The following is a 27,230-nucleotide window of genomic DNA, read 5'->3' as shown; positions in this document are numbered from 1 at the left end:
CTCCACATGTGCATCGTCGATAACGGATTATAAAGTCCACGTGCTCCGGTAGGACGAACCCAAGGTTCATGTTTGTGCACTTTTTAAACGGGAAGTTGCAGATTTGAGAGGAGCTACAGTAGAGTTTGTGCAGTGAAGCGCTGCAGGTCGTCGTTCTGGCAGAAAGGTCGTTAGGTGCACTTTTACTTAATGAGGCCCAGCTGGGATGTAAAATCACCAGGAGGCACCTGCACATTTAAACTTTTGTGTGTGTGTGTGTGTGTGTGTGTGTGTGTGTGTGTGTGTGTGTGTGTGTGTGTGTGTGTGTGTGTGCAGCTGCCGGGTGCAAAGTGTCGGCAAAAAAACCCACAAACAAACACACACACACCAAAAATGATTAAGCAGATGGGTAATTGATATGTAAACATGAGGACGATCACTTGGTGTGATTATACCATATCCACGGCACTGAATGTAAGTACGTACACGAGAAGAATATAATCGACAAGGCCCTTGTGTACAAATGATGAAAGTGTGGTGTGTTAAAGCCAGAAAAAAACAAAAACAAGTGTGAATATCTAAATAATACATTTTCTTAATTTCGTGAACTCTTTGCAGAATTATTTTCATTCAGGATCTGACCGGTGAACTTGAGGTGACTTGAAAGCCTTTGCAGGCCGGGAATTCATTCACACAAATATATTCATAGAATGGTATGCTTGAGCTAACAAATAAAACAACTGCAAACACACACACACACACACACACACACACACACACACACACACACACACACACACACACGACTTCATCACAAAAGAAACAAATCCCAAAATGCAGTATTTGTATCTGACTCGTATGAAAGAAAACACGACGACGCGTTTTTTACGATCTGATGGACGACAGCTGCGTGAAAAAGAAAACTGCTTGTTCAGGTTTGAGGGGGAAACGTCGCGTTTTCGCGCACAACTCTGGGTGTTTGTTGTCACGGTTACAAAAATAAACGCATAGTAATTAAGCGGCAGAGGTAGCACCATCGATCCCTCTCAACCCCGAAGACTTTACATTGAAATTAAGTCGTAAACGTAAAATATAAAAACCTCCGCGGAAACAATGAAGAATTGACAGAAAATATTCCGCTGAATCAGATGTTTTTCAGAAATAAGAGAAAAAGACTGAAACAAACAGATTGATTTGCAGCCTTCAATACTGCAAACGGACAAACGTATTCGACCGCGTGGCTCCAAATACGCAACCGAAGCTGACGCAAAAGTGCCTTAAAGTGCAGTACCACCGAGGACCACTAGGGCTCCAAAACACTTCTGGATGCAGTAGACTCTCATGAAATACAAAGTCACCGTAAAGTAATTATCCAAATTCACTCCCTCTGGTCGGCGAGCTGGTGGTCCTTTAGAAAATAATCCCGTCATTAAGTAGATTAGTGCTCCCAGAGATCCCCGTTGGACCGGAGTGATCGACAAGCTGTTTGAATAAACGGCGGGCCGTTAAAACTCGGTGAACTCACATTGTTTCGATTCAGTTGCGATTTTTGTCGGTGGAGTCGACGACACGTTCGCCGCAGACGGTTTTGTTGTTCGTTAGCTTGTTTGAATCAGTTTTCAGTTCACTGTAAATACTCCTTATTCTTTTTTTTTTTTAATTGGACTAACAGGAATTTTGATACCCAGTTTATATGTTTTCTCGTTTTCTTAATGGTTTTCGATTTTAAAGCACTAAAATTGTGCAATTTTAACTGTTCCCGTTTCTCCCACGTGAAAGACTCCAACCAGAAAAAAATGGTTTCAAACGTAAATCCATTTTTTTAGGATTCAATCCAGCTCCAATATAAACCAATGCATGACGTCACAGCTCGCTACGATCCATCTTTATAAAGCCAACGTTCCCGGGTTTTAAAAGTAATGCGTCTTCAGTGGAGTCAAAGACGACGTGTCTGAAACGTATAGACGGACGGGATCATCGTGGAGTCGAGCACAGAAGATGCATTTGTGTCGTGAATCAATCAAAAGGAAGGATTCAGCTCGTCATTGACGAAACCGTCCTCAAGAGTGTGAATCCAATAGCGGCCTCGGCGTATCACGGCCTTATTATAAAGCTGCAGATTCATAGTTCACCTGTATGTTTTGAGTCTGTGCAGAAGCTCTTATTTATTTTTTTCTGTTTGTCCAGAATCCACCGAAACCTCGAAGACGTTTCAGCACATCGAGCGCGTGTTTCCTCTCCAGTTTATGGAAGATTTGGCAGTTCGGATTGGACAAGTGGTCACTGGGGCAAACCGGCAGCGAGGCTGAGTAGCAGCCCGACGTCCAACTGTCTTTATTTTTCTGTATTTCAGTGTTGAGTTCCTCCCCTGTGCAGACTTTTTGCAGCCCATCATAACAACTGCAAGAGGGTCAGTTGATCATCTTCATCAGGACGGCGTAAATCTTTAAAAACGACGCGTGGATTTCTCCCACCAGCATTTGATTTTTAACCTTGACCACCATCATCATCAACATTTATTTTGCTTGTTTTTGTCATCAGCAAGTATGAATACTGAGAAGTCAATAAACCTACATTTTTATTAAACTAAGACGAGCACACGAGGTGCTTTAATTAATTCTATACGAGGCACAAATCCATAATTCATCTCTGGTGCTTTCTTTCCCCCTTTGGGGAAGTGTTGAAGTGAGAAAAGTGAAGTATTTGAGAAGAAAGAAACACATCATTAAGGTACACTGTGTATTTTAAAGTTGAGAACAGCAAATGATGCAGTAAACTAAAGTTTATTCCAGTCACGCTGAGAGGAAATTATGATTATTCTAATTAATACTGAGGATTAAGAACTGTTTCCAGAGGACAAAATAAAAACTAAAGTATGACCAGAAGTACAGACTTAAAAGTAGGATTGATAAGAGAAAAGCAACCAGCAGTGACGTCATCGTTGGTTTGTGAACGGTCGTTACGAAGCCTCTTCAGATTCTGTCCGTCACCATCTTTGCTAGTTCGGAGCGGTTCTGAGCAGGAAGTGACCATATTTGGACGAGCTGGGGGAGGAGCCAGCAGTGGATCTGACTCGATCTGATTGGAAACCCGACGATACTATGCCCCACCCACCGAAAACTGTAACCTGACTGCACCACAGGCCTGTCAATCAAACAGACGTGCCCCCCAAAAACAGGTCTTCTTGAATCTTCTTTTCTAATGAATGAGGGATTATTTTCAGATGGACCTCCAGAAAACTAAGAAGAAGGAGTGACTTTAGCTAACAACACCGAGATAACTGATGGACACATTTTATTCACTTTGGATTTGATGAGAGAAGTTGAATGGGAGTCTATGGAGCCGGAGGCTTTTTGGAGCCGACCTCTAGTGGCACTCGCTGGTATTGCAGCTTAAGGCGCTTCCGCATTAGCCCAATTTTTTAAACCTGGAAGCTACTGAACATCCACTTTAAAGCGGTAAAAGGGACCTTTAAATAAAACAGTTAGCTGTCTGGAGTTTTAATTTGGTTTGTGATTTACTGAATATTTCCATCCTAAAATTATAATGAGCCTACACTGTTCTCTGTTATGTTTTATTGCACAATGCGTTTGCTATTTTTTTGTTTTTTTACTGCATAAATGAATTAAATACATGAGATCATATGTCGATTGAAAAGGATTAACTGGAGGGCAGGGAAATAAAAATAAACCAAGATGGATGGACTGCTCTGTCTTGAAGGCCTTGAGGATTAGAGATTACGACGGATTTTCTCAATTAAAATGTATAATATTAATAATAATAATAGTAGCTTGAACTAAATAATTTATTAGGAATAAGAGAGCAGTCGTTTTAGCTTCTGATCCAAACAATAGATTGTATGAGATACTTAGTGATGAAACTACTTGCAGACTGTTTTACGTGCCTTTATTTCGGACCATCTTGATTTGGGTGAGTCTCAGTGTGAGTCAGCTCTGTCTCGCCTGTCTGCCCAGCTTCTTCCTGGCACCAAGCAGAGACACAGTATCTCCCCTCCACCGGCCTCCAATAGAGAATTGATTGTAAGCTTCTGTTGTTGGGTTTTTTTTGTTTTTAAAGAGGTGTTACATGTTGCTTTTTAAATCTCTGCTTCACCTTTAGGTCCCAAAATATCTTCCCGCTAAACTGCTTTAATCTGATTTTAACCGATACATTCAGGCTGCGATGAAAAACTACAGGATAGAGTTTAATCAATCTCGGCTTGAAGTTTATCCGTTATGAGGACAATATCAACCGGTTTACTTTAATGTTCATATTTCACTTGCTTCACTGCTCCTGGTATTCATTAAGCCTCCAAAAATCTCATCTCTGAAGTGTTTTCAGAGGAAAAAAACCCTCCTCTGAAAGAGATCCTGTTCACACTTGACAGTAACATGTGTCCTGGGTGATTGGATCGCAAGCGCACACCCCAGGAGGCATTGAGATCCTATCTGCTCAGACCACATTGAAGGTGGTCTGGGACACATATGGCCACTAAAGGACCAGCAACTCCACTAACCTCCTCCGAACAAGCAGTAGAAAGACTGAACATACAGTTCTGGCTCCTGAAGATCTGGAGCTGTAGATATCCAGCTTTGTTACTAAAACAAGCTGCTGTTTGAAGCTTGTTTTTAATAAAGCTTCCTCTGGATTTTTCTTTTTTTTCTTACATTTTATCTCACGTAATTTCTGGCATCGCAACCTCTCAAACCCGAAATAATCTGAGCCCGGACCGATTGGGTCTAGAATAAATATATACATTTAAGAGATGAATATAACCTTGAAAGGTAACCTTTAAAGTTAAGAGTCTCTTTGTAAAGCCAAGAGACTCCGTGACCGCACACGTTTTTATTTGTCGTATTATGTGTCCACATTTGCGTGTTTAACTGTGTCTTCCTTTTCCTTCATGAATTAAAAACAACCCAGGACAGAACAGATCGAAGACACAAACTCAAGACACAAAATCTCTCCCGGCTCAATGGTCCAATTTAAATCATGAGGTTTTTTTGTACGTGCCAACTTACAACAGGTTAAATTACAGGCATCACGGTCGGTTTAAAGAACAACCTCCTGCCGTTTCACTTTCCTTTCACCTTTATTCCCTCTGTATGTTTCCTGCTTTGCCAGTAGGTGGAGCTTGTCTCCTTTGGCTCGAGAGAAAGAGAAGAAGGAAGGGAGAGAAGGAGATGATTAAAGAGAGAAGAAAGACAGCAAGAGGAGAGGAGGCACGGAGAGAGAGAGAGAGAGAGAGAGAGAGAGAGATGGAGGGGAGGCAGGGAGAGGGAGGGATGGAGAGGGAGGGATGGAGAGGGAGGGAGGAGAGAGAGCAAGCGTCAGCACTCCATGTGTTAAAAGGGCAGATGGTAACCGCGGGTAACTGAGGAGCAAACCACTCTGCTGGCCACAGAGCAAGAGATCAGCGGAGAGAGGCAGATAGGAGGGAGGGAGGAGAACGAACACATGCAGCGCAGCGGAGGAGAGGAGAGGAGCATCTGAGAGGAAGCTGCACGCCCGCTCTGACAGAGAGGAGAGACAGAGGGAGGAGGAAGAGGAGGAAGACTGAGTACTTCTTCACCACACTAACAAGGAAGGCAGAGAGAGACGAGGAGGGAGAAACAAAAGACGGAGATGTTGGAGATAGTGGAGAGAGGAAGGGAAAAGTATCCCTCCCCGCCACTTAGGGAGAGAGAGAGAGATAGATAGACAAAGAGGGAGGGAAAAACAAGAGAGGAGGCGGCGGACGTTAGTGGGGGGAGGCGGGAGGAGGGGAGGGGGGGGAGATAGTTAGAGGAACTGCGAGGACTGATCAATGAGCAGGCTGAGATTTAGGATAGAAAAATTCAGACTCTGAGAAAGAGAGAGTGGTGGTGGTGGGGGGGCTGGGGGGGGAGTCAATGACAGGGAAAGATTGATGAATGAAAGATGGGAGCAAAACATCTGGAGAGGAGAAAAGAAGACTTAAAGAGAAATATTTAATGGAGACGGAGGCAATTTTTTTTTTTTTTTTGGAGAGTAGAATAAAAAAAACATTTAGGGGAAAGACGGGATAGATAAGAGTGGAAAGAAAAAGGGAGGAACAGAGGGTGAAATATTTAAGAAGAGACAGAAGCTGAGGGGGGAGGAGATGAGAGACGAAGAGGGGGGAGGCAAGGAGTGAAAGAGTCTCTGGCAAAACTTAGAGAAGACAGAGAATACATCAGAGCAGCAGAGGGACGCTGCATGCGCTCCTCCTTTTTCTTTTTTGAAATTTCCTCCTTCTTAATCCGAGGGAGGGTGGAGGCGAAATGAGGAGAGCGGGAGAGAGTTGAGGAGTACAACGGCAGGAGGAGAGGAGGCAGACTTTCCCCTCAAAAAACAAAAAACAAAAACAAAAAAAAGTCCAGATAAAGAGGCGCACAGGTAGATATTTCACTACATGAAAGACGAGTCGTATCCAATGGCGTGCTACTACATCGTGATCAGTTCCACCCACCTGCGTGACGGACAGCTGAGGAACATCAAGGGGGTGTTCAGAGGACCAATAGGAACCAGCGGCCAAAGAAACACGGTAAGGCCGGCTACTTTTTTTGTTTTGGTGCTTTTATTTTGGAAAGTTTAAAATTTTCGGCTTGTTTTTCCCAAAAGTTAAATCTTCAAACTCCACGTTTTTACTCTTTGAATACACCTGAAAGCACGTTTATGTCTGAGTGTGATTATTTTTCTTTTATTATTATTATTATTATTTTCTTGCATCAAACAGAAGCCAGGAAATCACTACCTCTAAATGATCCTTTCTTAAACCATTCCTCGCTCGCTTGATTGTCAGGTCCTTAATTGTTGTGCTTGTCGAGTTAATTAATTGCTACTTCCATTAGGTTAATTGACTCGGTATTGGAGGCAGAGAGATGCAGATGGGGTGGTGGGGGGGGGGGTGTCCCGTCTGTTACGCTAAGAGCTTCCCTGGCTCGGTTTCTGCTCGCTCGAGCATCTTGTTTATCTTTTCTTTCCTTTGTTTCTTCCCTTTTTAAACCGTTGGATGTTCGGGGTCTGTAAAAAGTCAGGAGGCTTCACTTAATCTTTTACAGCGGGACCGAAAACACTTCGCCACATGTTCCCTCAAAAGGCTTTTCTGCACATTTTTTTTTTTAGGGGTGTAAAACCTTTTAATCACAAAGCCAACACGTTTAAAAAAAAATAATAATAATAATAAAGACTTTAAAAGTAGAGAAGTGACGTTGTTAAATAGTGGCAAATAATAATAATAATAATAATTATATATATATATATATATATATATATATATAACCAAACTGCTTTCTATTAAAAATCTGAATGAAAATGAGTTAAGAGGTATAACTGGAGTCGTGAAGCTGTGTGGGATGAGTCGAACCGACCGGATGAGTCACATGGCTCCTTCTTCATCTATTTTTTTTTTTTTTGTTCTCATTATCTAAACTCCCGACTAAAACCTTGTACTCCGCTCGTGCTGGATGTTACAGCGCAAACATAATTACAGCGAGTCCTTGTAGAGAGAGAGACAGAGAGAGATGCACCGGAAAAAAGAAATCTCCAACGGGGCTTCAAAGAGACATCCGATGAGCCGTCCAGAGGTTGTGTCAGGGCAGAGCTCCAGTAAAGCTCATTAGAGCGCTCGCTGCTCCGGTTAGAAGCAATGCAAAATTACCCTCCTCTCGTTGTCGCATTGTTGTCTTTTCATATTAAATTAACCGATAACGCAAAGTTTGAACCTCCTCAAACGTCCTCGCGGTCGTCACCGCGCCGGTGAAGCGACCGTTTTTTTTTTTTTTTTTTTAAGTCCTTCTGTGAAGTCTCCGTTCTGTCTGAAACCGTTTGTCTCCTGTGATCTCGCTGTCACATCATATTTCACTTATGTCAATACTTTTAATAACCGTCGTAAATCATAAGCTACGATGACGTGTCATGATGAAATGATGGAGGAGGGGGGATGTGGAGGGGGGGGGCTATAAGTCTTCGGGACGGGACTGGCACGACGGTAAATCAGCAATGCATCTGACGCAGGCTGCAATTAACAGGAAGTCATGCAACGGAGCCCGCGGCTGCACCGGGAGGGTCTGCAGGTGGCGCAGCCCGGCGTTGTGTTGTTGTTGTTGTGTGTTTTTATTAAAGTAGAAAACTAAGAAGCAAAAATAGAGATTTTTGTTGTCACATGGCCACTTCCTAGTAGGCACAATGGAAGTAGAGAGTTTCTGTTTCAGGTCTTTGGCACGCAGCATCTTCTCATCTCTTCATGATCGTGGTTGCTGCGTTTTACAGGCTGAACACACAGTTTACTCTTATTTATCTCAAATAAACTGGGACTGAAGTGAGGCAAGTTTTTTTTTTCTTATCTATTGCCCCTTTCAACATCTTTATTTAATTTCCTGAAAAACAAAGTGAGGAGAAAAATAAACTCCAGACCAAAAAACTGAAATTGCAAAAAAGAAACAAAAATAAATCCTCCTTGAATCTTTGAGGGTAAATTTGTTTTCTGAATCCGTTTTAAAAAAAAAAATTATCCATAAATATTAAAGCACAAACAATGCAGCAGGTTTGGGAGACTAATTGTGAGTTGACTATACTTTTATGAAGTGAGGGGAATTTTATTGCTGGTTAACTCTGGAAAAGTATGGTGTTAAAGGTTTAAAGAAACCGATGCTAGCTGTCCGTCAACAGTAAGTATTACTTTGACCATAGCTGAAAATTCATCTATTAAAACACATTCATTATTTATAGTAAAGCATGTTTGGTCAAAAGTTACTTTACTGAGTAACAAATTACTTTTTAAAAGCAGTTATTGTTGAACCTCGTCGCCTCACTGGGAGGATGGCTAAGGCTAAGCTAGCAACGAAACACCGGCTGCCAATCAAGATGTCTTGATCTGACGAGTACCTAAAACAATAGCAGCAGTGAAGTAAAGCAAACACCTTTTAATAATTGATTTGTAAAGAGTTTCGGATGAAATCGTTTAAGTGTTGGTCGGAAAAAAAAAAAAAAAAAAAAAAAGCCATCTGCTGTTCGCTGACCCGTCCATCCACCCCGACCTCCTCCCTCCGCACAGTTTGTACAACAGTTTGCTCTCAACACACATGAAGCAGAACGACTAGAATCAAAAGACGTTTTTATCCCATGAAACAACACATACGTCCTTTAGGGAGCTTCTCTGAGACTTCACAGCTGAAACCACGTTTCTCATTACAGACTCAGAGGAGAGCAAGAAATAGACTTTTCAACGCATTGATTATTGCGCTTCATAAAGTAGATGACAAACTAATGAAGCCGCCACGGCTTCCAGACTTGTTGAACGATATGAAAACTCAGAATAACATAAGGTGAAGTTTTCCACTGCTAACACGGTGGCGTGAATAAAAATGTTCTTTAATTACCAGCACGAGAAACATAAGTCGCCGTCGTTTCAGAGGCACGTACTCAACTCTGTTCGTCACCTCGTCCAGGAATAGAAAGCTATATCAAGAGTTTTAATTGGCGAAACAACCACACATGACTATCGCCAGTCACCTCGGATCCTCGTACACGGGGGCTAATTTTATCCCCGAGTTCTTTAGCGCGGGCCGGTCTGATGAAACGGCATGAAACGAGGAAACGGGGTCTTAAAAATTCACATAACATGCTCTGTGCACGGAGAAATGAGAGATATGTTTGCGCCAGCACAAAAGGACTTCGCGAGAGAGACGTGAGCAGGAAACAGGGAAAGACGAGGGTGAAGCAGAAAGTGTTGAAATCAGTGGGATGGATGAGCTCCGTTGGAACTCAAAGTTTATTCTCGTTGTTTATATCTTCAAGCATTCTCAGAATCGTACTCAAAATAAGCTGAAGTTACTCAACTCATCGGAGTTACTGCAAGTTTGAGCTTCAAGTCCAAAAACAACAACAAAAATCCTGCATATTTTACACTTTAACCGAACGTTATGAAATGAAAGGCTTCCAACTTGAAAAAAAAAAAAGGTTTTTCTTGTCGTCTTAAAACTTGTTTGAGTTGTTTGATCTGTCACAGAGAACATCAAGTCCGCATTAAATTTGGTTCGTGATACAGTTTTAAGACCACACCGACTTCAAACCTCGGCACAGTTTTATTTTGTATTTCATTACAAATCCAAAAGTGCTTCACGGCAACAACAACAACAACAACAACAACAACAACAAAAAAACAAAAACAGGGAAAACCCTCGCAGAAGTGGAAATAGAGGTAGCGAGCAAATCTGGTCAGATTTCAAGTCAAAAACACTGATGGATTAAGATAAATAGGACGGGAGGAAAGGTGCGGAGTTTCCGGCGTGAGGAGGCATTAGAGCAAGTCGGAGGATATTATGGGATATCGGAGCTGCGGCTTTGAAATGTACAGCGGGGCGGGAGAAAGACGGCGTGAGTGATGTTAAAATGTGAAGAGCCGCGGTAATGAAGGCGGGCGCGGACGACTTTAATCGAAGTCAGCAGCGCTTCACGCCGCGATTAATGCCGACTTGACGCTTCGCCGTGACGGATTACGTAACTGAGGCGAGTTTCTGATCTGCATTCTTTGCATAAATACATAAAGAAAAACAACAACAACAACAACAACAGTCGATGCCAGACAAAACGCATCCATTTGTTTGTTTTCTTGAGAACAGCAGCGCTAGATTTCAAAAACAATATTGGCTGAAACATGTAAAATTACCGGTTTTGTGCTTTAAAGTTTGTTATAAATTGAAACGGGGAGAAACAGCTGGCTCGTCTCCGTCCGGCATCACGACAGCTCACGAATTATTTCTTCAATCTGCAAAAAAATACCTGAAATAAAGGTGTCACATTTGTCATTTAAAGGGGATTTATTTGTCAGACAATGTTGTTGTTTTTTTTAAACTCTAAGCAGCTGTTTTGGGGTCTTTTAAATCTTTTTACCAGCTGAAAGCTCCTTTTTCTTTAATTTGTCCATTTTCTTTAAGGACTTCTTGCCCAAAATTGGCTTAAAAACTGAAGTTCAAAGGTCAATGGTGACTATGGAAACAGCAGCAGAGAAAAACAATCCCACCAGGAGGTCCATTGGATCGTTGCTCGGGAGCTTTCAATCACACGTGGTGAGATTATTCTCTGAAAACAGATAAATTCCAAGTGCTCAAAACTAATCTGTATCTTTTAATAGATATTTCTTCCCTAATCATGTTTTGTTTTTTTAAGAATTGAGTGAACAGACCCTTTAATAAAAGTGTTTCGGCCGCGTGGATCTTTCATGAGAGCAAAACGGCAAAACTTCAAACCGCGGCAGCGTAATCTTTCCTCCTTATAAAGCATCAATTCTCATTTCCGCTAATTGTTTGACACTTTTCGTCGTCGGCCAGGTGAACGTTGTCGCTGCCGCCGAGAGAAAACACGTCACCCACTTCTGTCCTCGTCGAAGGGAAAACAAAATCCTCCTCACACCCCGAACCGAGTGTGTTTTTTTTGTCTGTACCTTTAATTGCTCGAATGTGCCAAAGACATTCAGGCGCGTTGCCCACATCTCTCCGTGTTACTATTCATGCTGTCACCACGGCTTCGTCTCAACTCCTCACCGGGTGCTCCCAAGTCTTAAAGCAACGTTTAAAATAAATAAATAAATAAAAAAAACATTTAACAAGTGAAGCTCCGCTGCATGTTTCTGTAGATTTTACACAGCGACATTTAATTTGTTATGGCCCCGCCAGCTGTCGGGGAATTTTCCACACCTTTCCTGATATCAGTGTGGACAGAGTTGTTGTTGCTATAGCAACGTCGATTCCAGCGAGTCAACATAACGCTGATTTTCTACACCCCTTAACTTGGCACAAAAAAAAACAACAACAACAACAAAAGTTTGACATCTAATGCCTTCTGAGGATTTAAATGTTCCTGTCAGCTGTGATGTCTCCGAGCAGTGTGCTGTATTTGTTTTTTTGGTGTTTTTTTTTTGTTTTGTTTGTTTCAAGACAACAAAAGTCTCAGACTAACTAGTTTAAGCGGTCGGGGGTTTATTTTCCGTCATCGGAGGCGTGTATTTAGTGCCGAGTGCAACGATGTTCCTGATCCGCCGCCGTGGTAACGGTGCAATATTCGGCGCTGGCGGCTATTTGACATCAGGACCGACGACGCCCGCCTCAACACGACGCCATAACCTTCTGCCTCGCCGCCGCTGACGCTCCAAAACCTGTGCGGTACGAGGTCTGAGGTAACTGGACAACAACGTGGCTCCTCGCTCCATAAATTAACGCCGATGAGGACACTTTGTGCACGTGTGTGTGTGTGTGTGTGTGTGTGTGTGTGTGTGTGTGTGTGTGTGTGTGTGTGTGTGTGCGTGCGTGTGTGTGTTTAACGTCTGTGAGTTCATCCAGGTTCGAGCGGTTACGTGCGCATGTTTCTCCATTTGAGATAGTGTTCAGTTGTGGTGACTTACATGGCATCGGTGTGTGTGTGTGTGTGTGTGTGTGTGTGTGTGTGTGTGTGTGTGTGTGTGTGTGTGTGTGTGTGTGTGTGTGTGTGTGTCAGGGTAAGTGTGTGTATTCAGTAGTTGTGAGTACATGGTGTGCTTCATTGATGTGTGAAACATCAGCTATGACTGTGGAGCCATCTGCTCCAAAGGGAGAGATGGAGTGTGTGTGTGTGTGTGTGTGTGTGTGTGTGTGTGTGTGTGTGTGTGTGTGTGTGTGTGTGTGTGTGTGTGTGTGTGTGTGTGTGTGTGTGTGCGACTTTCAAACACAGTCTTTGGCTGAACCAACAAGTTGCTGTTTTGTTTTTTTGAGGTCCACCCGGGACGTCATGAAGTTTTAAAGCCGAGTGTGAAGAAGCCGAAACGTCTCCGAAAGTCTTTGAAACGTCCCGGCGGACGAGACGCTGTTTCTTGTCTGCACGTGTTCAAATTTACTTACTTGTCAGCGTTTCTGTTTCTGCTTGAGAAGGCAGTCTGTCTCCTCTCCGAGCGATTACAAATTGTTTCCACGCTTTACATGCAGTGTGATTGGCTGGCTGGAATTTTTTTTTTATTAGTAGTTTTTATTTGTTATTTTTTGTGAATGAGCCGGTCGGAGGTCGACGTACAAACAGCACAGCTCTCGCCGGGGTTTGTAACCGGGCTGAAGTCGGCGGCGGTTTGAGGTTAAAGCAACGAAACCGCTGAGTTCAAGGTCGCGGAAAGATAAAAGTGTTCTGGGTGATTTGTAAATAAACACTCGTCAGTTGAAAGGGAACCTTTTCTGTTAAACTATCTCGAGACGAGCGCCTCAACATGACCATCAATAAGTGGAATAATGCGAAAAGTAAATTTTGAACTGCAAGACTGGATATGTTGGCGTAACAAAATGTGCCGTTAGTGAACACGTTATTGATGCTCTGTCGGCGTATTTACGACCGGCCTCAGTTAACTTTTACACAGAATCTGTTTAAGGAATTTATTTTTCTCATCAAAGATGAATGATATGTTCAAGCATCAAACGCAGCGGTTATGCAGTCGTGGTTTGATTCAAGGTAACTCGGCCCGACTTGTCTGTCAGGTATTTTAAGCTTTTTCAAAGTGGTCAGATCTTCTTTTTTTTTTTCTTCTTCTTCTTCTGAGGTCAGATTTCTGTTATTTTTGTCAAAGTCCCATTCACCGATATATTTTTTGAATGCGACAAATTTCTCATCAAGTTTTGGGTACATATATTTTCTGGGTTGGTATTTCTGGATTCGTGAATTACTTTAAAAGTCAAAGGTTTACCAGATGGATGTGGCAGGTTAAATATGAACAAATGGAAGGTCTTCACTTGCTGTTTAAGTTATCAGATCAGGATCGAGTCAAAAAACTGCTAATAAAATATGCGTGAGATGAAGTCAGGGCGGTATCCTCTGCATAATAAGATAATTAAACATTAATAATAAAGAGTATTCAATGAAAATTTGAAAGCTAAATGTCAAATGAGTTTAATTAAACACATATTTTGATGTGGTGTGTAGGTCGTCTCTGCATAATAATAGTTGTGCCGATAAATCTCATAATCATTCCTTGAATTGAGTGATTTTAGACACCAACATGCAGATTGTAAAACTTCATAGAAGCTAAAATATGATGATGGAAGTTGTGTAGCTCACAACATCCAAAAATGATGTGCGGCAAATCTTACAGAACGTGTTATTCGATCGAATAAATGTATGGAAATGTAAAACCAAGCGACAACTTTGTACATTTAAAAAATAACCTGTGAAGGGCTGCTACTGTGTAAGATCCCAATCATTTTAAAAAAAAAAAAACAATAATTGCACAGCTAAACATTTAAATTTTAAGTTGCCTTTTTCACACTGAAAACAAACCAAATTTGTATTCCCACACAACATTATAAAACCACAAGTTCAGGTGCATGAAACAGCAACAAATCTCTTTCCATTTACCTCAAAATAATGAGGATCCACTGTTGGTGTGCAGGAATACATAAAAAAACAAAAAAAACAAAAAACATTAACATAAAAATCCTTCAGGTTATACGAGCTCGACATCTAAAACGTGTTTTACTTCGTTTTAATGGACCCGCAGACGTCGTTTAGCTCGCAAATCAAGCAGCTCTGTGATATTTTCAAATTCAGGAAAAACCATGTTTACCCACATCGGCAAACTTTCAGCTCCGTGAAATCTTCATGGATTTAATCTCATTCCCGTAAAATCCTCCCTCATGCTACGACCGAAGCAGCAGAGACTCTCTGCGTGTGGCCAACTCCCATCAGGCTTTTAGCCAACCGCAGATACACTCGCAGCATATGTTGTTGGATTCCTACAAAATAAACCGGTTTAAAAACCTCCTGGTACAGAAAGTGTATTCAAACCAAGAAATCCAACAGAAAGGTGAAAGTGCATGTTTCACCTTTTCAGAGAGAAGCAGCGGAAACGTCTGTGTGGTTGGTTTTGTTCACCTCTCTGGTGTCAAGACCAAAATATATATTTAAACACTTCACATGTTGTTGTTTTTTAATGTACCTAAACAAAAGCTTTTTTTAAAAATAATAATTATCATGACTGTCTCATGACTCACGAGTTAGAGACATGTTCTCTTGAAATCCGCCCTCCGGGTCGTGTTTCGCCGTGACGTCACCCCGGTGACCTCGCAGGTGTCACACAAATTGGGCGGCGTGGCCCTTTAAGAAGAACCGGCAACGCCGAGAGATTTAATTTCTCATCCGAAGATGTTCTTAATGAGTTGCGGAGCGCCTGAATGTTAAAGTATATATTTATGTAGCGCGGTCGCTACTCGATTACCATGGAAACTGAGGTAGCATGTTGGAGGTGAGTGGGCGTCGACGCGACTTGGATGAACCCTGCGAACGTGGTGGGAGGGACGGAGAGAGAGATGAGAGAGAGACGAGGAGTCGGGGAGGGAAAGAAAAGTGACAGGAAATGGAAGCAGATGGAGGAAAGTGAGAAAAGAAACCATCAGACGTAAAGTTTGGTTGCTAAGAGAAGTTTTGCAGGTTTTTTTTTTTTCCTCTTTTCAAGTCCTTTAATTCCTCCTGAAGATATTTGCGTCCACGTTTGTCAACATTTACAACTTTTGCTTTCGTCTTCCCTCGTTTCTTTTGTCTCTGTCTCTCCTCCGACTGCGCGGACACGCGCGACGTCATGTTTGTGATCAGTACGATAAAATAAAACAACGTTTTAAGGAAAAGGTCCCGCGTTGTCACGGTTACGGTAATAGAAAACAAACAGCTTTGGACCAGGTTTATTTCAGCCTGGTGTATTTCACATTAATGTCTCTGCGCTATTGTTAAAGTTTCGGGGGGAAACGAGGAGTCAAACAAAAAAAACGTGCGTGTTGGTATTCAGATACTTTTACTTTAGTAGCCTGAATACCACAAACCACACTATAAAAAATACTCCTCTTCTAGTTAAAATGTACTTGAATAAGTATTATCAACAAAATGAACGAATGAATGAAAAGTAAAAGTACACACTATGCAGTAAAATGCTCCCTGTCAGTGTTTTACTGCTATATATAATTTAAAACCACTTTTTGCTGTCCGTTAGTTTATTCTACATTAATGCACAATGTTTGCATCGTATCTCCCAAAAAAAAAAAAAAAACCAGGAAAAAAACTGACGTGACATTTTTCTTTCCAGCAAATCCAATAAAGGTTTCTAAAAATGGAGAATCTTCTCAGCATATAAACATTTATTCTTTCTGTTTAACTCCGACATTCAAAATTTAAAATCACCGCTGGAGACGTTCAGTTTTCCACTTGACGAGGAAGCGTGTGAAAACCAACTCAAAGCCGTCAAACAAACGTCGTGGAGTGAAAAAAGTACCGAGATTTGCTTCTTGAGATGTGGGAGAATGAAATGGGAGAATAAAGTAGCATCAAATAGAAATATTCAAGCACAAGTACAAGTACTCCTAATTTGTACTTGAGCACAGTAACGGAGTAGATTCGTGGGAAAAAAAAAGCTTCTTTCCGAAAGACGTGATTTGATCACGATTCGACCCCCATCCACCCCAACCTCTTCCTCCTCATCCTCATCATCCTCCTCCTCCTCCTCCTCCTCATCCTGCACCTTCCTGGAGGTTGTTTTCACTCATCGTTTTGACCATTTTCTCTTCGAAAACACGCCCGCGACCCCTCTCCTCTCGACCCCTCTCCTCTCGACCCCTCTCCTCTCAACCCCTCTCCTCTCGACCCCTCTCCTCTCAACTCCTTTCCTCTCGTCTTGTCTCGTCTCCTCTCGTCTCCTCTCCTCTCGACCCCTCTCCTCTCGTCTCCTCTCCTCTCGACTCCTCTCCTCTCCTCTCCTCTCCTCTCGACTCCTCTCCTCTCGTCTCCTCTCCTCTCCTCTCCTCTCCTCTCCTCTCCTCTCCTCTCCTCTCCTCTCCTCTCCTCTCCTCTCGACTCCTCTCCTCTCCTCTCCTCTCCTCTCCTCTCCTCTCCTCTCCTCTCGACTCCTCCTCTCCTCTCCTCTCCTCTCCTCTCCTCTCCTCTCCTCTCCTCTCCTCTCCTCTCCTCTCCTCTCCTCTCCTCCCTCTCCTCTCCTCTCCTCTCCTCTCCTCTCCTCTCCTCTCCTCTCCTCTCCTCTCCTCTCCTCTCCTCTCCTCATTCATCCCCTCGTACTTTCACCTCCCTCCTCTTGTATCGCACCGCTCTTCTTCTTCTTCTACCTTTTTCTTCATTTGCTCTCAGACAGCTGCAGCACCTCTCATCTCGTCTCTCCTCCTCCTCCTCCTCCATGTTTGTTTTCCTTCACTTTGGACGTCTCCTCTCCTGCTTTTTCAGCAGGACATTTACAACTTTGTCTGTATTTCCCGTCGTCCTTTCATCTCTCTCCTCCCTTCCATCATTTATACTTACGGTATCTGCTTTTCTCTCTATTTCATCCTACTTTCCACTAATCCTTTGCTCCTCTCTCCTCTTTCCATCTTTATTAACTTGCTTCCCAGTCATCTTTTTCCTCCTTTTATTTACCTTCCTCCGTGCTCCTCCTCCCTCTCACCTTTCATCATCATTACCTGCCTTTTCCCTCCTCTTCCTCTCCGCCTCTCCTTTTCTTTTCTCTTCTTCTCTTCTATCTTTTATTCCCTCATTGTTTTCTTCTCCTCCGTACTTGTTGATCCTCCTTTTCTCTCCTGTTTACTCGTGTCTTTTTTATTTTTTTGATTTCTTTTCTCTCTTCTTCAGAAAGACCTCCGCGATCTTTTCTGTTCACCGTTTCCTCCTTTAATCTCCTCGTCTCTCCTCTTCCTCAGTTTAGTGAGCAGTAAAAACAACGATAAAATAATAGTAAAAACAACAACTGTCCCGTGATTATAAACCCATCTCCATCTGGGTCTTGCACAACCTCACAGTGAGACACACACACACACACACACACACACACACACACACACACACACACACACACACACACACACACACACACACACACACACACACACACACACCGAGCCGAACAGGAAGTCAAACAGAAGGCCAATAAGACACGCTTGACTGGAGGCGACTCTGCAGTGTGTGTTTGTGTGTTTTTGTGAGACAGAGCGGGGCTGTGTGTGTGTGTGTGTGTGTGTGTGTGTGTGTGTGTGTGTGTGTGTGTGTGTGTGTGTGTGTGTGTGTGTGCGTGCGTGCGTGCGTGCGTGCGTGTGTGTGTGTGTGTGTGTGCGAACACACAGAGTATACTCTCCTGTCATTGTCCTCGAAGCCGCAGGAAGACGAGATAAATCCTAAAACATTTTAGTCGATACTCGAGGGAGCGTTTAAGACTAAAGACACCTGGAGGTCAGCGAACGGCGCCGCGGCCAAACGGAGTCGCTGGGAAACCGATTAACCGGTTCGAAGCCGCCGCGCTGGTTCTCTGATTCGTCCGTCGACGGCGTGATGGAACGAACGAGCGATAACGCGCTCCGTTCGTCGACGTTTTGCTTTTATTCATAAGGACGTGTTGTTTTCCCGTCGGCGTGTTCGCGTCTGATGATGATGAAGTTTAAAGAAGCGGCGGTGCAGAAAAATGAAGGCAAAAAGGGGACACATCTGGTCGTAAAAGCCAGAGGGACACACACACACACACACACACACACACACACACACACACACACACACACACACACACACACACACACACACACACACACACACACACACACACACATCTGGGCAGCTATACTTGCGAGGACATCGTAACAGCTGCATCGAAACCTAAATGTGAACTTTGACCCTAAAAGCTCTGAACAGTCCAATTTTTCATTTTTTTTTTAGCATCAAAACTGGGTAGAAAATGTTTTTTCTCTCCGCTGTTTGTAATTATAGTTCGTGGAAGCTGAATATTTAGGTTGAGGTCGCCGTCTATAGTTTCTTTTATGTAAAAAAAAAAAAAACGTGATGGCTGAGCATCCAGAGTCTGTAGTTGATTATTTGTATTTGAAAATGTTCCTTCTTTTAATCCTATTTTCCACCTGACATTAATACATCTGCTCGTTATCTCCATTACAGTGAAAATCTAAGATCAGGTGGGCGACGTGTCGATGCTGCTGTATGACCATGGAAACACTCGGGTGGAGCTCAGATTAGTTTTTCCTTCCTCTAATGCAGATATACGACAGTTAATGCTTCATTTCACCACCTCATCTTCTTTTTCTGTCAAAATATGTTTATTGAGTTTTATGTGTTTGTGTTTACTCTATTTTAAGTGAATTTTATTCATTTGACTACGTATTTTTTACATTTTAACTGGTTTTAACTTCTCGGTGTATCTATTTTAGTTTCTTATACAAATCTGAATTTAATTTTATTGTGTGTATATAGTTGTTTTCGCTATTTTAATATTTAATTCACCTCTTCAGTGGATTTATTTGACTATTTATTTATGCATTTTATTTGGCTTTATTAGTTCGTATAACTGCATACTTTTAGTGTGGGGTGTCATACAAATAAAATCGGATTAATTGGTTGATAAAATAAATAGAGTGGTTGTTAACAGTCTCCAAAATGAGCATTTATTTGGTGAATTAAAGGAGATATACCTGTGAGATTCTAGAATTTAAAAGAAATTTCATAATTTATGTCAATTGCAATGAAATTGAATCAACATGTAATGAGTAATGGGACTGAATAACGCGCCTCCGTAAAGACAGCAAAGCACAGTAGTTGTATTAAATAAGTTATAGGTTTTAGTTTGAGCTCATCTTTGATCTTTGGTGGTTTTGTTCAGTTTGAAGTTACGGGAAGATCAAAAATAGATGTTTTTGTGGTGTTTAGAGGACATTTTAACGTTATTTAATATATTATATATATTACATATTTAGGTAACAGTGAGCTGTCATCTGAGGGTCCTGGGCAGGTCATTACAAACGCTACGACTACTGAGACCATATCAGAGAAGTCATTTTCTTTTCAAACGACACTGAAACAGAGAAATATCTGAAAGACACTTGTTGATGCTGTCGGTGATCACGAAGAAGACAAACCCCTCGTTTATCTCTGTTTACTTCCTGTTAGCTCTCGTCCGGTACGAACCCTCGGATACAGAGGAAACACAGATGACATATAGATGCCCTTGCTCGGGGACACGTCGGCAGCGTCGGGAGTCGCTGTTGATACCTGAGATCAAACAAGTCGTTCCTCCTCCGGCCTCCCCGGACCTTTTCAGGGAAAAGAAAAGATCAGTCTGATATTTTGGCACTCAGGCTGCCGCTCTAATGACACAGCAGACGAGCAGATAGCATTGATCAGAGTGACCCCGTCTTTCTAAATCAATAGAAATGATCCCATCTAGATAACGTTACAATCAATAACACTCTGTGTGTGTCTGTCTGTGTGAGGAGGAGGCGGAGGAGGAGGAGGAGGGAGGGGGGTGTCTGCAATGATGACCTAACCTGTGTCACTGAGGCTACCTGTGTGTGTGTGTGTGTGTGTGTGTGTGTGTGTGTGTGTGTGTGTGTGTGTGTGTGTGTGTGTGTGTGTGTGTGTGTGTGTGTGTGTGTGTGTGTGTGTGTGTGTGTGTGTGTTGGGGAGTGGGACGGCTTAAGGTCAGCCAAGGTGAGGAGTAATGGGACTCTGACCAGATCCAATCTGGGACCACTTGTGGCAAAATGAATTGGCCTCACGTGGGAAGCCGAGTCTATCCCTGAATGCGAGTGCGTGTCCGTCTGTCTGTCCTTCTTTGTCTGCTCTGTCTGTCTGTGTGTGTGTGTGTGTGTGTGTGTGTGTGTGTGTGTGTGTGTGTGTGTGTGTGTGTGTGTGTGTGTGTGTGTGTGTGTGTGTGTGTGTGTGTGTGTGAATGTGCGCCCAGCTGTCTTGTGTTTCTTGGAGTGTGTTTGTATATGTGTAAAGGCCACGCTTGCTGTGGAAAACTAATCTAATTTTGACAGGTTCGCGCAGACAAAAGGGCACATTTATTAAAAAAAAATAATAATAAAAAAAAAATCACGACGCAGCACATTGGTTTTGCACTTCCAAGCGTGTACACGCACACACTCGCAGGGGCTGAACTCGTCGAATGTTTCGCACACCAGCCGCCACTTTGTGACCGTCTGTGACAAGTGTAAAAATGCCACATGATCGGTTGTGTTGCGTCTCCGTTTCCTGCCTTCTGCCTCGTGGTCGTCATCGAGACCTGAACCCTCGACTGTTATTTCACTGAAACTGGTTTTGCTGACTTACAGGTTGCAAGCACAGACTGTATGTAAAAGTGTTCGTAGCTCCTGTATTTGAAAAATGGTTCTGATCCAGAAGTGTCTTCAGCTGCAATACCAGCGAGTGCCACTAGAGGTCGGCTCCAAAAAGCCTCCGGCTCCATAGACTCCCATTCAACTTGTCTCATCAAATCCAAAGTGAATAAAATGTGTCCATCAGTTATCTCGGTGTTGTTAGCTAAAGTCACTCCTTCTTCTTAGTTTTCTGGAGGTCCATCTGAAAATAATCCCTCATTCATTAGAAAAGAAGATTCAAGAAGACCTGTTTTTGGGGGCGTGTCTGTTTGATTGACAGGCCTGTGGTGCAGTCAGGTTACAGCTATCGGTGGGTGGGATGTAGCATCGTCAGGTTTCCAATCAGATCAGTCAGATCCACCGCTGGCTCCTCCCAGCAGCTCGTCCAAATATGGTCACTTCCTGCTCCAAACCGCTCCGAACTAGCAAAGATGGGGCTTCCTAACGGCCGTTCATAAACCAATTGGTGACATCTAACATCACAGGTAGAATTTGGTAGGATAGTACAATTTTTTATATAGTAATGTGTATCCTGTATATATACGTAATAGATATATCCGAAGAGTATTTCAATGTGCGGTTTGGACCTGAATCTTTTTGAATTACATCCATTTAAATGTACCTGAAGCAACAGACACAGGAAACCTAAACATATGGAAAACATCACTTCTCATCCCCAACAACTTTGAACCCAGATGTCTGGCTGTCTTTTGACTGACAAATCGCCGACTCAACGATTCCCGGGAGGTTTACCGTTACCTCATTAATCCATGAGCTGAGGGGAGGGCAAATAAACAAGTAGTAAGAAGCGAGCGCACGCACACACACATAACAGACACACACACACATTTGTATGCAACAAGGAGTTGTGCTGTGTTGGTTTATCTGGAGCAGTTTGACTTTTTGGTTCAGCTCTCTTGTTTCTGTCACAGAGTGAGAACAAACAATGTTTAAGGAGCAATTCAGAGTTTCCTCTTCAACCGACCTGCGTGTGTTTTGGACTCTCCGGGTTCTGGAGCGTTCGGGCAGAGCTGTCGGCGGACCCGAAGCCATGAAATGAATATAGACGGGCGTGGCCACGCTCCGCTGGAGGTTGTTTTCCAGTCGTTGCATCTTGATGTGCCTCGGGTTAATTTTGAAACTATCGGAGCAGCCTTTAACCAATCAGCATTGACCACTGGATACCATATGTTGTGTGCTAAAGCTGTAAACGACGACAGGGAGCCTACCCCGATGTCAGCAGAGTGCGAAACCATGTCGGTAAATAACCACCGCAGACGCCGCAAAGCATTGTTCCTGCTCCAACTTCAGTTCCTCAATGCGAGGGTGGATCAATAAGGCTGCTGCTCGTGCACGCGCACGGAGTACATCACCGTGACGTGCGCGGAGCAGGAGAAAGATGGAGCCCTCATGAGTAACTGGTACGAGTTTCGTTGCTCAATTATCATCAGTTCCTGAGTTACACACGTTTTAAAACACATTGCAACTTAGCCACTATCACCAGTCGCTGATTGGTCCGTGTTCAGAGATGCGGACTGCATCAACTTTGCGCCACATGTGGTCCTGAAAGGCGTCTCTGGGTGTTTTTCTTTTTTTTTGTTTGCTCTTTTTTGTGCTGGACAAAGTCTCAAGCTCAAAAAGAAAATAAAAGCATAAAAATGCCTCAAAGCACTCCAGCAATAATGTTCACCATCCATCTTTATATTCAGGATCAACTCCAGGATTATTGTCTCTCTGGGGCAAATCATCAAACCTACAAATCCCGGCTGCTGCAAACCCAGAACTGACTGTAATATTTTCTGCCAGTTTGCATTCATGGATTTCACCAGGTTGACAGAAATAGGCTCCAACAAGCAGGTCAGCATTTATCCTACAAGCTATGACACACACTGCACATCCCAGCATAGCAATGAACAGGCTACAAATACATGCAGGTCTGTGGTACTCAAAGACTTTAAATACAACTCTCAAATACAGTCGCAAAGCGACTCGTTCACGGGTCAGATTTCATAATAAACTACAGAGACAGTAAACACACATGAAGAAGAATCAGGCTGGTTCCAGATCAGAAACTTTGCTATTTTTGTAAATAAAAAATTTAAAAACCCGGAAACAATACATGCCCAAATTACCAATCATAACACCAATAAAAATTTAAATCCTGTTTTCTCCACTCTAGGGCTTAAAATAAATACAAATAATGACACCATTACCTACTGACAGCTCTGGAGTGGGAGCAGCATATTTCGGCAGTTATTAACTGTTTTTTTTTCCAAGCGAAATGACACAATACATTGTTTGGTTTCTAAAATATCCAAATTAAACTATCAGCAAGGAAATTATTGTAAGCAGATGCCTCGCTAAGCTCCAAAATGAAGGCTGCGGTTGAGGTTTCAGCACAAGAACGACCCGATCAAGAAAGAAAGATAAAGAAAGAACACTAAGTGGGTAAAAGAAAACTATCGGCTTTGAGGACCCGTCCATCCACCTCGACCTCCGCTCGACACTGACCCTGAGGCCATTTTAAATATCGTCGCGCCGGCACTTGTTCTCCTGAAGTCAAAGGCCGCTCGACAGTTTCACAAAGGGACTGATGGGACCTTTTTTTTTTTTTCTGAATTAACGATAAAAAGTTTGTTTTAAACACATTGAACTTGCAGAATAAGTGCGAAGAAAGTTTGTCGTGTCAGCTTTGACATTCAAACCTCTAGGGAGGAGGGGGGAGGGGGGGGGGTGTCAACATTTGATACCCAAAACATAGATTTTTCCATGGAGTGTTCCTTTAAACCACAGAGTCCCTGCAGCAGCCCTCCCCCCCTCCCCCCTCCCCCGAGCACCTCGCGGTCTGACGTTTATTTTGTTTAAAACATTTCCACTCCTGTCGCTCTCTCCCGCTCCGCAGCTTCAGCATCACCTCGTCTCCGATTTTCATTCATTTTTCTATCGCTGCTGCTATTTCCGGCTTCCCCTCGCTTTACCTCCTTCCTCACCACGCGCCCCCGTGCAGCGTGGAATGTAAATAAACCAGCATCGAGAAGCCACAGCCGGCACGCACACACACACACACACACACACACACACACACACACACACACACACACACACACACACACACACACGCACAGATTTGTATGCGGCAACGACTTCCACCGTGTTTCTATTTCGGGCCGGTTCGACTTCTTTGTAAGTCTGCCGCGCCGCCTTTAGAAGCGTTTCTTGGTTGTAAAATAAAGGCGACGGATACATGTACTTTCTCCACAAAGATTTGTTAGCGCTCTCTATTACAAGATGAGCGTCTCTGTGTTTGTGAGCTTTTGAGAGTGTGTGTGAGTGTGTGTGTGTGTGTGTGTGTGTGTGTGTGTGTGTGTGTGTGTGTGTGTGTGTGTGTGTGTGTGTGGAGACAGAGATAACATTGTTCTCCCAGAAATCTATCAGCGCCAACAGGATTGCTTTTCCACCCCACGCCCCCTCCTCCAACCCGCCTCGCTTTTTTTTTTTCTCCTGTGTTTCATTCCTGTTCCCATCTCCCCCGCCTCCTCTCTCCCTATCCACTGTTCAGCCCCCCCCCTCTCTCCCCCCCCCACACTCTCTCTCTCCACCTCCTCTTCTCTTTCCATTACTCTCTCTCTCCCTCCAAGCTCTCCCCAAACGGAGCACCAGTTGCACTTTATAACATCTAGTTCAGCAGCTGCCCACCAAACACACAGACGCTGTGGAGACAATGGATAGTTGAGCTAACTCGTGTGTGTGTGTGTGTGTGTGTGTGTGTGTGTGTGTGTGTGTGTGTGTGTGTGTGTGTGTGTGTGTGTGTGTGTGTGTGTGTGTGTGTGTGTGTGCATGTCTGTGAAAAGCTATCTTCTCTAAATGATGCTCTGCCTCCTCTACCCCCTGACAGAGAGAGAGATAGATTCGAAGACAGAAGCAGAGAAATGGGAGTAGAGATGGGGAAGTGGGGAGGCGGGAGACGGATGGGAAGACGGGATGAAGTGGGGGAGGAGGGGAGGGAGAGAGGGATGAGGGGCAAAGTGAGACGACGGAGGAAGATAAAGAGGAGTTGGAGGGTAGGGGGGGGGATGAATGATGGAGGGCGAGAGAATAAAAAGAGATGTATAGGGATTAGGTGAGAGGGAAAAAAATTAGTTATGGGTTGGTGCAGCCGGGAGACAAGAGGGATCGCGGTACGGGGCGCAGCAAGGTTGTACTTTGCATTTGTCAGTTCAGCTCTGTTATATTGACGATGTATTATTTCCTCGCGTGATGGGCGAACGCACGCAGGGAGGAACATACGAGGGCACGAGGAAGCAGCCCGGGAGATTTTGACGCACAAGCAGATAAGCAGCTTTTTATAAATACATGGTACCAATTACGGTGAAGGTCATAAAACTCTGCCGGCGATTTCGATCAATTTATTTTCCATCAACTTTCTGTCCTGCTACTCCAAAATCTACAGGTTCATACTGAAGATGTGAATCCTCAATGCCCCCCCCCCCACCCACCCTCCACCCCTCTCCTCTGCTCTTGAAGTATGTTTTTATGACTTCACTTTGCAGATTTGATAATTATAGTTCTCTTTGGCGGCCCCTGTGGCGATAAGCGGTAATTGCAGCTGTGTTTTTTTTGGGAGATTTTTCCAGAGACCCAACAGGTAATCAGTCGGACGATAATTTTCAAATTAAACAACTCTGCCGTGAACGGTACCGGCCATCACAGACTCATTAAACATCTGCACCGGAGGACGACTTCGAGAGCCGCAGAGTTTATGGTCCGGTCCAGTTTTCACAGCGAAGTGAACTCCCTATTTGTAATCTTGCACATCAGCTGATGTGGAGCTGCACCACCAGTCCACAAATCACGTTCTAGCACTCCCGACACCCCCCCCTCCCCCCCCACGATACATCCAACAACCGCAGAGTCATCGGAGACCTTCTGCAGCAGGTCTCCGAGTTGTAACTCATGTCCGAAGTGGACAGGGTTTAAGAGAACGGGGGACCAGACGGTTCCCTGTGGAGCTTCAGTGCTGCTCACCGCGGTGTCTGAATACATATTTTTGTACAGCACCAAAAAAACCCAGAAAAGTCTATAAAGCTGTTGATTCTGGCCTTCACACCAAATCCAGTCTTTTCAAAACGATGAGAAATAAATATCCTGGCGCTCTCCATCATAACATCATTTGTGCTGTTACATCGCCGAATGAAATGGTAAAAAAAACAACTAAATACCAAAAACCACAACACAGTAGAAAACACATTCCTGCCAAATGTCAACTTTTCTGTAACTCTGAAAAACATTGTTGTTCTCAGATTGGCCACCATGTGTGTTTCACAAAAGGGTATTTTCACCATGTTGAGGCAGGCAGGTACATTAATTCATGATTTATTGATCCCCCCCCCCAAAAAAAAAGAAGTTGCTTTTTGTAAATTTGGATTAAACACTTATGTAATTTCTCATCTCCCTTTGAGAAATTAAAAAGCGGCACTGATTACGTTTTTGGCCACGTTAAGTTATTACTGCAAACATGTTAGGCAGGAAACTGCTAATTCACATGTCCAGCTGATACAGCACATTCAATCCATCCAAAGTTCAGTCTCCTTTTAGCTCTGTTTTGGTCTCCTCCGGCTCTTGAGAATTTTTTTTTATCTTTCTTTACCAGTCAGTTGCTAACTTTGCAGTAAAATGTGCCGTGACACCATAAAAAACACAAGGAGCTAAACCGGGCTGGAAAGTTCTGCATAGCTGCAGAGTTAGGCGATAAATCTTTGTGGGGTCAGATTATAATTATTCAATGATTCATTCATAATGTCACAAATTGTGAATCAGCTTAAGCTCAATTCTATTTGACGGAGCACTGATTTACTGCATAACCTAATGTGTTCGCAAATGCAAAAAAAAAAAAAATGCACCGTGCCGTCTGTGCTACAGTCACCATTCAAATGCTTAAATATGTATCTTAAATTATACGACTGGAGCCGGTTTAGCTCACAGTGATTTATTGGATTAACTGCTTTTATTCCGCTCTGAAATTCATTACCTAAATCTCTGGAAAAAAAAAAAAAAAGGAGGTCTTGCCGTTCGTGGTTTCGGGCTTTAAGTAATTACGTT

The 27,230-nt window shown here is 43.2% G+C and overlaps 1 protein-coding gene across 2 annotated transcripts in view; it reads left to right on the top strand.

The window, feature by feature from the left end:
• Nucleotides 1-5,863: 5,863 nt before the first annotated feature.
• Nucleotides 5,864-27,230, top strand: part of LOC138632929 (G patch domain-containing protein 8-like) — a 59,985-nt gene continuing 38,618 nt past the window's right edge. The window contains exons 1-2 of one of the 2 annotated variants that reach the window (XM_069718834.1): nucleotides 5,864-6,523; nucleotides 10,917-11,048. In XM_069718834.1, the coding sequence (XP_069574935.1) occupies nucleotides 6,392-6,523; nucleotides 10,917-11,048 (264 nt within the window). In that variant the 5' untranslated portion in view covers nucleotides 5,864-6,391. The remainder of the gene's footprint in view (nucleotides 6,524-10,916; nucleotides 11,049-27,230) is intronic. The other variant, XM_069718835.1, reaches the window with a different exon arrangement.

The sequence above is a fragment of the Brachyistius frenatus genome, unplaced genomic scaffold, assembly GCF_029030835.1.
Source record: "Brachyistius frenatus isolate BFR_SWC_R1_liver_20210118 unplaced genomic scaffold, ASM2903083v1 Contig_200, whole genome shotgun sequence".
NCBI classification, from domain to species: domain Eukaryota; kingdom Metazoa; phylum Chordata; class Actinopteri; family Embiotocidae; genus Brachyistius; species Brachyistius frenatus.
This window is presented reverse-complemented; position numbering and strand designations above follow the sequence as displayed.